Source organism: Bombus vosnesenskii, unplaced genomic scaffold (genome assembly GCF_011952255.1).
Source record: "Bombus vosnesenskii isolate JDL3184/JDL3185 unplaced genomic scaffold, Bvos_JDL3184-5_v1.1 scf7180000013270, whole genome shotgun sequence".
Lineage (NCBI taxonomy): Eukaryota > Metazoa > Arthropoda > Insecta > Hymenoptera > Apidae > Bombus > Bombus vosnesenskii.
Window position 1 is genome coordinate 2,767,179 of NW_022882928.1, and position 14,519 is coordinate 2,781,697.

Genomic DNA, 14,519 nt, shown 5'->3' on the forward strand with positions numbered 1-14,519 from the left:
CAAGTTTCCTCTGAACAGAACATCGTGTATTTCGTCTTTCAGCTTGTGCATCGATGAAAGATCGAGACATCGACTTCTATCATTTATTTAACGACGCATTTTTCTGATTGTTTCGTATCCATGAATATAACGCGACGATAGACACGCAACGAGAAATTACGTGACACCGAGTTATTAAACGCAGTGCACGTTACAAAAGATTGAGAGGATTCGATAGATAAAGAAAGAATAGCAAAAAAGATAAAATTTCCTACATTAAAAAAAAAGCAAATTCTCTGCTGGAAAGTTACTTAATTACAGTCATTCGATCTCATCCACGTCGTCGTATGTAAAATACTGCTTGCAGCACGACTATTATTATTATTATTATTCGCGTGTACGAGTATCCGTAAACACGAGACGTATACCTCGTATCTAAGTAGGCGATTAGACGCTCGGAGCAGAGGCCATGCGCCCACATGACCGCGTAATGCTAAACGATTGTGGAAAGTGGCCTTGGGACTTGCCACGAATCGATAATAGCCCGGCCCGATATCGCTTGATCCAGCGATCGTTCGCGTCATTGGATCGCGAATCACGCGCGGAAATCTAATCACCAATCGAAATCTCACGCGAATTCTATCGTCTATACATAACGTACACGTGTATATATCTGTAGGTTCGTTAATTTATCGTAGCGGAAGCCGAGAACGCGAACGAGATCAAACACTTCGAAACTATCGTTCTCCGGAACTATCCGTATAAATAAGAGGGGAGTGAGGCCAGGTAGAATCTAATTACGCCACGGTTAAGCGGGGCAACGGAGTTCGACAACAATTGAATTATGGCAGCGCGTGGAAATATTAGTTTATCGAAATAACAGCGAATCAAACAAGACCACTGGCTTTTACCAACGTCCCGATCGCACAGTTATCGAACCACGGGAACCTTGGACCGGCGAATCATCGTCCCGTAAAAATCGCCTGTCATAAAGTTATCAAATTATGAACCGTAAAAATGCCAGAGTGAAGATTAACTGGCAAACCCCAGCCGATATACCTGTCTGCGCGATTCCTTTTTATACGCCATAAAACGCGTTTCTTTTTAACGATATAAAGATGTACGCTGCTGGCTGTTTCCCGCTCGCTGACATTTTATCCATTATTCAAGAATCTTGTCCAATCGTCAGTCTTATTCTCGAGCTCTTACTATCAACGTTATCGGAAATATGAATATTTCACTGTTTCGGAGACGTTCTATTTACAGGCATCTTATCTCGTTATCAGATTTCCTTTTCTATAAACGTTATCGAAAAGGCAGATGTATTTCACTCTTGTATAAACACTTTGTCAGAATCTTATCCGATTATTGTATTTGGATGTTATTAAAACGGTAAATATATCTCACTGTTTTCGAGACATTGTTGGAGAATTCCAGCGGAAAGTCGAATGAAAAATCATTGAGATTCCAAGAGCGTCCGGTTCGGTTCAATCGACAGGCGTTCTCGGCGACGAGTGAAACCAAAGTAATCAATAGGATAGCACCGATGCATTCCGCATTCCTCGTTCAACTAAGTCGTTTATATCGCGTACGCTGGGCGTAGATTCGTGTCCCGGCTGTTTAATTCTGAAGCGGAACGATGGCTTCGTCCAACTGGTCGCTCGGCCACCGAAATAAGCCCGTTATTCAATTAACCTAATCAAATTTCGAACGGCACATTCGAACCGGCAATTGGGACTACCGTCGCGCGATTCGCGTCTTGGCCCGTGTCTCACCAGCTTCGATACCGGAACATCGATTAATTATTCTCTCGACCCGATCGAACGATAGACGTCAATTTTTTAACGCGTTGCTATATTTATCGGCGTCCTTCGGCCCGATTTATGACCGCGGCATTATTAAAATTCTATGAGCTAGCCGGCGTCGTATATAAATTATTGCGGCTTTATAACCAATGATGAATACGTAGAACGCGGCTGAAGAAATGGAAAATTACGCGTCGCAGTGATTCTGCTAGAATTCGAAGAAGATACATTTTCACTGCCATTTTCCTTGTACCCTTCTAGATTTAAACAGTAGATTCAACTAGAATCAAACATACAGTAAACATTTATTATTCAGGTTATAGTACCACGCCAGAATAATTTACTTATAATTCTCAATGAGAATTGATTGTAAAATTCTTCCAAATAAAAAAATATTGTCCTTGTACGTTGTACGACGAGAGTTTGATGTGATTATTTATTGCGAGTGACTGATTCTGCTAATAAGAGGGAGAAAAATACGGTGAACACAGCGTCGATAAAGGTGTGACACTAATCACGTGTGAAATTAGCGTAATTAGTCTTCGATAGAGAATGCGTTGAATCTTACAGACGAAATTAGGTGCCAGTTACCCTGCGAGTATGAAAACGAAGGTCTTTTAAGTTAAAAAAATTGAAAGTTATGGCGGATCGAGAGCCATCTCGCCACTTATCTGAAATGGCTTTCAAAGCTCGGATCAAAAGCAGTCCGGAAGCTTTAACGTAATGCCCGTTTCCTGCTAAAAATTTCGAGAATGGCTGGCTTAAACGTTCAACGTACAAAAGCGTCTCCTTCCCCTATTCCACCTATTTCGCACGTTCCACGAAGAGTAAACGGTTGTTTCACGCGATTATGAAATATCATGGGATTAAGGTGTTTCTCTAGCCGCCACGTTTATCCAATTAACGAGTAATTAAACCACGAGAAACACGATGCCAGAATAGAACTTGTTCCTTTCTATTTTCTCTGTTCGCCTCGCTTCTTCTGTCACGGTGAACATTAATCGACGACATTTTACAAAGAGAACTACGCTAATTATTAGATAATCGAGAAAAGGAAATTAACGAACAAATAATTTACAGCGAATTATCGAATCTGTGTACACGGTACGGTGACGTTATCGCAGCCACGTTTTCACTGTTATCCGAGAACTAATCTAGACGTACCCCCGTTGCCTAGGTAATCGATAATTCATCCTGCTTTCTATTTTAATGGCGTTACCAGCGGTAATAGGGGGGAATTAGTATTCTCGTAATTATATAAATTACGCGTTGAACGGCGCGGCTTTGAAACAAACAAGGAAAACCGAAGGTATCCGACGCGACGAACAAAAGCATCGATATCGAGCCCGCAAATTCATTACGCGCGACACGATACAACGTAATTGGACGATACGTGGGTAGGATAGATTGTTCGCCGAACGCATTTGTTAGACAAACTTCGCTCAAATGACAAATTAGAGAGAAATATCTTTGCCTCTGGTCTCTGTTGTAGTTAATGCAGATTGATTCGAGATGAACACGATGCAGGTGACTGGACAGATATTTGAGGATTAATTACTGGCAACTTTGTTAGCAGGATTATCAAAGTTGCCCCGGCAATGGATATTTATGGTGTACTTTAGCTGCAACGAGTTGCAAGCTCGAAACTCTCCGGCGAAACTTTCAGGAAAACAAAATTCATGGCTTCGAGGAGAGCCAGGTAAAAATACTCGATCGATCAATTGACGGTGCAACAATCGGAGAGAAAGCGAAAAGTTTAATCGACGACGCTAATCGTCCTTAAAGTTGTATTTATGCGTGTATTTATATTTCTATATCTTTTATATTATAACTTTCCAAATATTTTCTCCTATTTCATTTATTTCTCCATAGGCGGCCGAATTATATTGCTACCCTAACGTTTAACCTTTCATCGAACATTAAAAATCTCCAGAGATTTCCTTCGAAGTAAATTTTAGCTTTGATCTTAACAACAAGCCATATTGCTAAGTTGTGTATGAAATAAAAATCAGACTTTTTAATCCTTGTAATCGTTGGTATATAAACATCTGATGAATTAAAGCTGTCTGTGTCCATTGCGCTCGAGTTCCCCCAGAAAACTTGGCAAACGCGTTCCAAGTCCAGCCTGATCGCTTTGTAAGTTGGCCTAACCAGCGTGGTCGAAAGGACTTCGTCAAAGAGCGAGTCAAAGGAAGGATTTTCGTGATGAGCAGCAGTTGGTCATCGAGGGGTAAGCGAGGGAATCGAAAGCTCGCGATTTAGGCACTGGACACGGTACACGGGTGGCGGATGCGAAACGCCGCATTGGGTGCGTATAATCTGCGACCGCTGGGAATTGGGTCGAGGAGACATTCCCTGTAGCCGGTCCTCGCCCTCCTACAAACACCTCCTGGTGAACTCGGCCGGTGCCCCATATAACTCGCGAATTTATCGCTCGTGACCGAGCAACAATCGCCGATTCGGGTCAGAAGCGGTTCCTGTAACCCGAAACCCGTGCGGTTCCTTTTCGTTCTTAACCCCTTTCCACTCCCTTCTTTTGTAACAGCCACGAAAAAGTGTCACTGTAAATAACAGCTACAATACGCGAAACGTTGTATCGCTGGTCCAGTAATCTTTTTCTTTCTTTTCTGTCTCCTGTCGAATGCGGAGAAAAATGTTTCGGAAAAAGAATGTTGGAAAAGGGATCTCGTTTAAATTTGATACGCTGGGACTGCGCGTGACGCTGCAGATAGCTGACGGGGCAGCTTGTCAGCAACGCGCTTAGAACAGTAAAAAGCGGCCTTTTACGAGATAATTATAATATCAATGGGAGTTGATAAAATGTAGCGGTTCTCCTATATTTATTAGAGGGATACGTGTTGAAAAATACGTGTTCGAAGATAAATGTTAATTTCTCTGTTTTTACAAATACGTTCTCGGACTGATGCATCGTCTCGATGCCCAAGGTAAGGCAAGACTTTGCTAAGATAATAATAATTGCAGCGCCACAGAAATATCGCGAAAGATATTTTTCGATATCGACGTTCGATAGACGACCAAGGTGCATGAAAGTGCGATCGCTAGAAATCATTGTTGACCTAGACGTCACACACAGAAGATCGAATAAATGGATAAGTCGAGGAAAAATGGCCCCTTGGAGACTACGACCATGAAGGGTGAATAGCATGATAACGAATCCCTCTGTTCTCTCATCGATCGGCCTCTCGTTGCTCCTCATGCAGCCGGAGGAGTTTCTTTTTAACTCGTCCCGACAATGAGGCGCGAAAGAAAAGGGAGAAAACGAGAAAGTTGGCGAAGCCTCTTCCACGGAGCCTATCCAGCCGCCGTAGAATGGAAAAGTCACGTGGAAATCCTCTAGCGGGGTATAGATCAGATGTTGACTACGTATATACGTCTACCTAGTTTCCCCTTTGTGCGGAAAAATACGAGTTCCAGGGTGAGAAGAAGAGGCTGAGATAAGTTTGAAACGAATAAAGGGACGAATGAAGACGCAGACAGTACCTTTTGCAGCAATCAGAATGAACGTTTGTTTGTTCTTTTTACGATTTTCCGAACAAAGTAAATACAAACGTTAATCCTATCTAGAAAATTTTACCAGATATCTATCGTCTTTGTTCGTACTGTGATTCCGAAACTCGAGAAAATCTCTATCTTTTACGAAATAAATGTTAGTTTATCAATTAAGCAATCAACAACAAGGAATTTTAATCGACTTACATTCGCTGGCAGACTTAGGGACGAGATGTTGATGCTCCAATTGGGCTCCATTCAGTGGCGGATCTGAAAGCAAAATTCACCTTCCGTCAATTTAATTATTCGAGTATAGACACGCGTAGTGAGAAGTGGACCGTACGTAATGACGAGGGGGGAAAGAAAGAAAGAAAAATTAGTCAAAAGGTGTCGACGATCGAAGTCACGTATCGCTGATTTTGATCGGCAGCGGCACTGGCATCGACGAGGGGCCTTGGAAAAGCCTCTGAACCGTATATAGACCAGGTAAAAGGGGTAGAGACACAAGAGGCGTAAATGTAGGTGAAACAGAGGAAGGCCTTCGCGAAAGAGAAGAGCTGCTGACGCCGTGGTGCGGTTTAAGCTCCACCCCAACACCGATTGGTCGATGAAACCCTGCCGGCAGAGAGGCAGAGCGGGTGCAGAAGGGAGAACGGAGACGTGTACACCCCCGACCCATCTTAAACGACCCTCCTGAAAATATATTATGCAACGCGTAACATGTGCAGACATTCGTAGTTTTGATAGCCTTTAAACCGGCACGTACCAGCCAAAGATTTTCACATGATTTTCGCCCGGTTACGCGTACAGATTCCTTCTGATACGCTTGAAACCATCCAGAATCCTCTGAGCTTCTTCTTCTTTGCTCGACAAATATTAACGCGTACTAGTAGCGTAACAGAAGGACACACGTTCCTTACGTTTCAGTATTTATTACTCAAAAAGTTTCCGTGAATTTTCTATGAATGTTTAATCCACCACGTAGTTCGTCGTTTCTCTCACGCAACGTTAAATCGATCTTTTTCCATTGTCAGGTTAAAAGCTGGCCTAACAAAATTTTCACGCGAGAAATTATATTTTCCCAATTATACTCGCATATACGAAGAAACTCTTGGAATTTCAAGCACACTGAAAAACAAGGCGTTCGAAAATATTTTGCAGCACGGCGAATTTCATCCGAGGTAGCTCACGGAATACTTTCCACTCGTATTAAAATCAAACGAGAAATTGGTGGCGTTCGGCGCGTGCTCTGGAGATGATGAAGATGGTGTCACGAAGATTTACACGACGCGTACAGGCGACCGAATAATTCTTGACGTAAGATGAGAGCTCGTCGTTATCAATTTTTTGATACCGCTATCCAAACAAACGCTTCCCCGGCACAACTGGTGTTCTATGAAATATCGTACGCTCAAGAAATTTCCGATCTAGAAGATTTACTTTCAAAACGTTTTATATATTTCGATACGTGTCCTTTGATCTAAATCATCGTACTAATGTTTCGACCATTTATTCGCCGGCTAATTTTTTAATTAAAAACGTAACTTCCTCTACACGGTTTTCCATAAGAAAATCTAGATGTGAGAAAAATATTAGTTTAACGGAGGTATCGAGCGAGGAACATTGTCTCGGACGAAAGCTTTCCGCGATATTAGCGGATAAAAGCAATAACATTAATGCTCCGCGTGTGGGGGAATCGAATCAATTTAAAAACACTTCTATGAATCATGAAAACCCGTGACACGTGACAGGCAGTCCAACGATAAAAAGAAATTTTGAAATAAGACGTAGCGAGTTAAAAGATATATTGCTCGAGCGTAGCGTGTCGCGGAAGTAAAAGAAGAAAAGAGGAAAACGAAGTGTCAGGTATCCTACATTTGATCATCAAGAAGTCACACTCGATCTCGAAGATTACAAGGTGTGTCATATACGCAGACACGAACTATAATAGAAGAAGGAGAAGAAGAAGCTAGCGAACAAATGGACCAAGGATGGACACCTATTTCGATGTTTGCGAGTGCAATCACGACGATAGTTTCGATAAGATACAACACGAGCAGGCGATACGATAGAAAATAGAAAGACGAACGACATTCGACGCGACACCCGTTGATTCTCGAAATTACAGGCTCGTTTGCTGATCGGTGTTGACGCTCATCAACAGCTCGCGATAGCGAGCCCCGGAACGTGACATCGGAACTCGGTGCCCACGGAGATCAGCCCAGACATCGTTTCCTCCTCGGCAAGATAAAGTGACACTGAACGTGACACTGCACCCGCGTGCGTTATCTCGATCTTTGGAACCTACAACTTTTCGCATTTCGTACTGTCCTCGCCTGGTCGATTATTATTGGTGCACGTTAAAATGCTACACGATGTAGCAACGGATTACACGGACTTATCGTATTATAGTAATTTGTTAATGGAACGGCGTACGCTAGGGGAAGTCTGGATTGAATTCTTAGGGGTCAGAAATCCCGGAGGATTTGGTGAAACGAGCAACGACATTTTGGTGATTCGGTTTCAATTTTCAGTGGACGTAGCTGATTAATAGACTCGAATTAACCTACTTCTACCCGTTGTCAGATCAAGTAAGAAATAACGGTGCTGCATCGAAATGGAAGGTAGACCGTAGAAAAGAAATTCAAGCCCTAATGCAAAAAGACATTTTCATCCATTCTCTTTGAAAGAATTTCTCACAGCGATATCAGATACGATACGTCATATCGCATCCTCCTTGTGCACGACATCGTACAAAGAAACGCGACTAGAAATTTCTCGTCATTGGTATCTGCGCTCGTGTCACAAGCTGCTGTTCCCCTGTATCGCGAAAAATAGGTTCGTAACTTTGGGAATCAGGGCGACGCGACGCGACACACGCTGCTGAAAGCCGGTAATCGAATTGTGCCTCGGTTCTCTGAGATTCAGGTGTCACGGGGGAGACAAGATCTCGCCGGAGGATAAAGGGGAAGCGAATCAAGGGATGTACAAGGGAATGTGTAACATTGGCAAAGCGTACGAAACTTGGACAGATTTTGATGAATATTGAAACCGCGGCGTAAACGTGTGCACGTTTTCCAGCAAACTCTGGCAGATATTTAAAACAGAGAAAATGGGTCGTCAACGTTTTCTTTTTTCTTCCCTCGAATCTTGACGTGCACTTACGAAGATGAGGCCCGCGTAGCTTCTTCCTCGCTCGTTTAATCAAACTCATTTAATCGTCGATATCGATACTTTGATTTTGTACCTGTCTCTTCGTTGCTGCGTGTAAATTGAATTTTTATTAAAAAGATATGTCTCTATGCAGTACGTCGCCCGTCTTGGATACGGTCAAGACATCGCGAGATGGGAAGCATATTTTCGCGCATAATATTACTCAGGAAAATGAGACACAACCGTTGGCGTCCTGTTTCTCGTCTGATGCACCGGAAAAGGAACTGGGAGCCCTCCCGGGGCTAAAGTCGAAATTGCTTTTGGACACGAAAGCAATATCGTAGGCACACGGAACTTACTGCTACCACCATCAGAATTTTCAAGTTTGCTTTACGTATAATGCCAGAATATCTCGATAAAGCGACGGATTATAAGGAAAGCTTCAAACACGAGGATAAAAAGCTTTAAACGTAACTCAATTTCCAGGGATCCGTTTTACCGCAAGGATCATGAAATTTGCTTTGTCGAATTCTCGGCTACTTTCGAAGTTAAACGATCCACGTTTCTCGTTATCTCCTAAACAGTGCAAGGAACGTAACGAAGGAGCCAATTTATCCGAAACTTCTTATCGATCGAGTACGGTTTAAGACTTTGAAAACATGAAATCTCCAACAGGAAAACACGAAGAACGAATAAAATGGCTCTCTCTCCGAAGTTTCCCAAATGGAGTAAAAAAATTCTCAGAAACAGCTCCCTCTATCCTTCAAGAGAGTACGAAAACAAATCGTCAGTGGAAATTTTTTCTCGCGTCGACACATGTAACAAACGCGTTGCACGCGACAATGGGCGACCGGACGAAGAAACGCAAAAATCCAGCCGGTTGAATCACCCGGATGATTGCAGAAGCCGCTGCAAACCGCTTTAAGTGATACGCCGCGTGTGTGTGAAAACAATAACGGCGTAATTGGGCCAATAATAAAATAATTGTTAGCGCTTGGGTGTTGCTTATGCGCGTGCCTATCCACGTCTCGACCGCGTATCGTCCTGTTCCAATTGTCTTACGCAAGCCCGAGAAATTTTCTCGCTAAATAATAAACCCTGAACGCTTAAATCTTCATCAAACGTCGATGTTCGTGATCCAGTCGGGGGCAACCTTCGCGGAAACCATGCTTGCCATTGTGACGATTGTGGAACAGCACGACGATGATAAATGTCTCATAAACGTAGTTTTCGCTTAACAAGAGTAACTTAACTGACATCTTAATACATTTTTTGGATCTTCTGATTTATTTGAGACGATGATTAGAAGTGGAAGTACGTATTTATAATTCACTATCTGGTAATTTAGAAACTTATTTTTATTATAATTATAAAATTAGAACACGTTAAACCGTCGTGATTTGATTAATTTCTAATTAATTTTTTATTTGTGTTTGAGACGACGATCGTATAACGTTGAATCGAAAATGTCCCCTTTTTCATTTGTCGTTTTTATTTCATTAGAATGCCACTAATAAACAGAAATCATCAAGGTAGAAATTAATGAACTTCGAGACAATATTTCAAAGCAAGAGCAACGAATTTATGAAGCTCTGAAAATCCAGTCCGACTAAATAATCCGTGCAGATTATCTTCACACGGCTGTTTAACGCACGGTTGAACATGTTCATCAGATTGGAAACGCAAAGACGTGTGTTGCAAATGTGCACGTTTTCCACGAAGACCATTCGCGTTTCCCATGTTCGTTTGCCCGTTGGAAATAAATCGATGGAAACGTGGCTTCAAAGCGTGCCGCCTTCCGCGATTGCGTGGGTGGTTAAGAGCAGAACGATTAATTGAAAAGTCAGGGATCAATGGACACCGCGTGTCTAAAGTTTGCGATCCTCTTCGACCTGCAGGTCTTTGAAAATATCTCAAGTATGAATGCAACGCCGTGCAACTGAGTGTGTGCACAGTTGTGCGTCGTTTTATCTTCGTTGCAATTGTGTTACGTCTGAAACGTGGGATATTTCACCGCGAGAATTCCGTGACGAGAATTCGATGATATTTTCGTAAATTATGAAACTTGTAATTAAATTCGAAGAAAATATTTACAGAGGAAAACTTACTTCTATTTATAATAAAATATATCGTAAATGTTTACCGTGCTAATTCGTTAGCTACCGTCACTGTGTCGTCGCAACCAAGTACTTAACACATTAATTTATATTTGCTCGATCATCGTATCCATGCAAGCCGAATTTGGTAACTTCTAATTATAATTAGCTATTCCTTTATTTATCTGCACATCAATTTCAATCGCGATAAATAATTCCTACTCAGTTAAGAGTCAGAAACAACAAAGATCCACTGGATATCATTATTGACGCAAATTAGCTACATTAAATTAAACGATTCCAGGCAATTTCGTTTGTAAATTCGAAGCGAACCGAGAGGCTGTTTCATTCATGAATCTTTGGAGCGAGCGACGACGTAAGAGCGGTTGGACGTTGCACGAAGCAGATAGCTGTGGGAAAGATCGTTCCACCGAGAGCTCGGCGTGTCAATTGACATTTATTCCCGGGGATACGTCACAAATTCTCGAGGAGAAACAGCCCAGCCTGTGTCCAGGCAGACGGTCGTGTATTAATATCTGAATTACGCCAACTGTCGTGGCAGCGGCTGCTTTTGTTCCGTTCCAGCCGCGTCTATCACGTCCAGGATAAACTTAAAAATATATCCACGGAAAGATACCGATACACGAACAAGCGGAGAAAGCATAACCGGCAGCTGTTGGCAAATTTACGAGAACGTGATCGTTTTATAGAGCGATCTATCGTTTTCAGGAGTAAATCGTTCTTATACTTGGAAAGTTTATGGCGATGTCTCGGGAATATTATTTTTATTAGATTATATAAAAGACAATATTTTCTGCAATCGAATAACAGATTTTATAGAAAAGTGTTCGAAGTAATACCAATAACGATCGTACGAGAGAGACCGGATCTCCAAGCTTAGAATAGAACTCGAAGCTAAGAGTTCTCACAATTTTTCTGTTATATAATTTCGTCTACTATGCGCTGTATTGCGCATCGGACAATGATTATGATGTGCGCAAATATGAGAAAATAAAAGTTGGGTAAAAATAGAGCGAATGGACGAAAGGAACGGACATACGAGGAATGAGAGAAAGCTATAGAGGGTGGCATTGAGCGAAAGAAAAATAAAAGATGAGAAGAAAGATTGAGAAAAGGAAAGAGATTTATGGCAAGTGCGCCGTTCTCGCAGATTCTCAAGATTGCCGATTTACCCTGTGATCGATAAGCGTGTTCGACTCGCGATCGAGGATGAGCTTTTCAGCATCCGAAAAAACTAAAAAATAGTTGACAAAAATTCGTCGAATGAAAATTAAAACTCAAATCGTTCTCTGCTATCTAGACGTACATAAAATTCTTTGAACGGCAGAATTTCGGAAGCCTTTTAACACGGAACTTCGGATAGCGTCGCGATGTACAGTTATGTGTTTCTTTAAATAACCGAAGGTTGACGCTATCTGTCACTCGAATCTTTCCATCGACAAGGAGACAAAATTCTGTGAAATTTCTCGCGACGATCTCGTCGAAAGAGACGAACGACCCAGATCCAGCGCGTTCTGAACAAAAGCGTTTACGATGGTGGAGCGCGAAGAGCTGCGCTTTTGAGAATTCATTGGTGATGAGTTTTCGAAGAACTTGGTGTCACGGAACGGACAAAGGGAATGCTGGAACAGAACACGCCAAGTAGAATGCTCGCCAACCTCGCAACATCGTAGTTTCCCGAAATAATCCAGCGCACGACCAAATAAACGAACACCGGATATATCGTATTTGTAAGGGAAGTGGCGCGACCCACGAGCGCTGTTACGCTTTACAAAACGGTTTCCTTCGAGATTTCAATGCCTCGCGAGAGCTTCCACAAATTCCCTCCGCGAATGAAGATTTATCGAAGAACAAGTTACTCCATACTGGCAACTTTGAAAAATAACTCTCTTTCTTTCTTTCGGAGGTATCGAGTGGAAGGAGTTTTGTTCGCAACATTGTAAAGTTCCTAGGCGAATAAGTAACTCGAGTAACTCTCTCTGTTATACGCGCTCGTACATCATATTTCGAGCTCTTATATTCATTTAAATACACGAGAAAGGAAGTTATACAGCCCAAGCATGGTTCTCAATTGTCTTGCTTATTTTTCAAACCACTTCTACTAACAGATACGACTACGTTAAAAATTCCACTCGTTAATCCCTGAGAAAAAGTTCAACGATAAATTAAAACAACATTCTCTACGCGCAACAAAATCCTCTGAAACATTTGCAGGCTCACAATCGCGTGACACGTTCTCCAAGTAGTCTGCGCTACAAAGAAACGAGGAACTGAACGGAGGGAAGGAGCTCGATTGAAAAGAACTGGGCATCTGAAAATAATCTTTCCACGGATAAGCTGGGAACGCTCGAAACGCGTGGCGTCGGCAAAAGGCTGGACCATGGGTTCGTATAGTCGACGGTCGACGTTGGCATAATTCTCTGTTGATAAACACATAGGCAGTGGAATAGAGACTGTAGGGCTGTGAGGTCTGGCACGCTGCCATGGCTGGCAAAACGTCTGAACTACGTCTCCGTAATACGACGCGGCGCCGCGTCATACGTCGCTGGAAAGACGTGTATGCATAATACATTCAGGCGTGAACACACGCGCACGATACCGCTGGATACACAATGCCATCTACGATCTGAAAGCGAAAAATCTGTTAAAACGTGCCTCATTTATGCGGACATAGCGGAGAGCTTTCTTGTTAGTTCACCTCCTCCTTCTCGCTCTTCTCCTTTCGCCGCCGCCTCCTCTTTCCATCTTTCTTTCCTCCCGAGGAACGCTGTTAATCGCGTACGAGACCAGTGCCCCGAGGCACTGTCTGCTCTATACTTTAAAAAAAGTTGTAAAACACCTCGAGAAACCATTCGTCAAACAGTCATTGAAATTCTACGTCGGTGGAATAAACGAGAGCTTTGTTTGTTCTGCGACACCTGACGATTCCTTAAGAAAGGTGTCTCGTCGCGATCCACGGAATCTGATGACACGAGCGGGCAATTGTTATATCGGTTATTGTAATCCATCGTTTTATTTTTGCTCTTTGCGTGCAAGATACCTCTGTTTCCTTACACTTTGTAACGTGGATTTAAGTGACAGTGATGAAGTCTCGTGACTCGTCTCAAACATTAAGCAATCTACTCTGCGTGTAAAACGTAGAACGTCCAAAAGCCGAAAATAGCGTGTCAAAGTCAGTTAGCACGTAACAGAGGAATATGGAAGGTTACAATGAAAATCGTCGGCGAAGATGGAGAATACACTGCGGACACGTTGGATTAAACAGCAAATTCTGAGGATTAGTGGACAGTCGTGAACAGACCGTGTTGCGTTCCAATCTAACAGCACTGGCTAGCGAGTAAAGGTCGAACTAATTAATTATTATGAAACAGGCTGCTCAAAAGCCGCTCTGAGGACACAGCGGCAAGTACACACAACCATGTTTGAGCGTGTGTTCGATTAAGGAGACAGAGTTCATGGATTTTGAGGGTTGAATTAATTTTGACAATATGGTGTTTGTTGATTTTCAAATTGATGCCTCAAGGTTTACTATTAAAGTTAAATTACTTCTGGGAAGCCTGTTCAATTATTTGATAAATTAAAAGCTCCGTATTTGTAAGAAAATAATCCTTCGACGGAGTAAAATCATTTAATCGGTCGTTTGAGCGGATATGATAAAAGTTTTGGCATAGTTAAGTTAAACAAATAAAGTCATCCCTCTTCCAACAGTAGGAATCTTGTAAAAGAGAGTCGTTTGTGAAAGGGGATTCGAACGACATTGTTCTCCACGCCAGGTAGCTTGAATACAGCTAAGAAAGGGTTTCTACCATGCCTAAAGCCACACGTTCTACTTTCTGTTGTTTGAGGGCGCCACGTCTCTCGCATGACACCTCGACAAAAGACACGATATATTGCGCGAAACTGCTTCTACTTACCCCTCGACGTAGCTACGAGGAGAACGAATCCGGAGAAACGT

General features: G+C 42.4%; 1 protein-coding gene across 4 annotated transcripts in view; it reads right to left on the bottom strand.

Moving 5' to 3' along the window:
• The window catches only part of LOC117230974 (solute carrier family 12 member 4), a 97,504-nt gene that overhangs the window by 78,962 nt on the left and 4,023 nt on the right, over window positions 1–14,519 (bottom strand). For 3 of the 4 annotated variants that reach the window (XM_033488965.1, XM_033488963.1, XM_033488964.1), the window contains exon 2: window positions 5,502–5,564. In XM_033488965.1, coding sequence (XP_033344856.1) covers window positions 5,502–5,564 — 63 coding nt within the window. Of the gene's footprint in view, window positions 1–5,501; window positions 5,565–14,519 lie in introns of those variants that run through there. The other variant, XM_033488970.1, reaches the window with a different exon arrangement.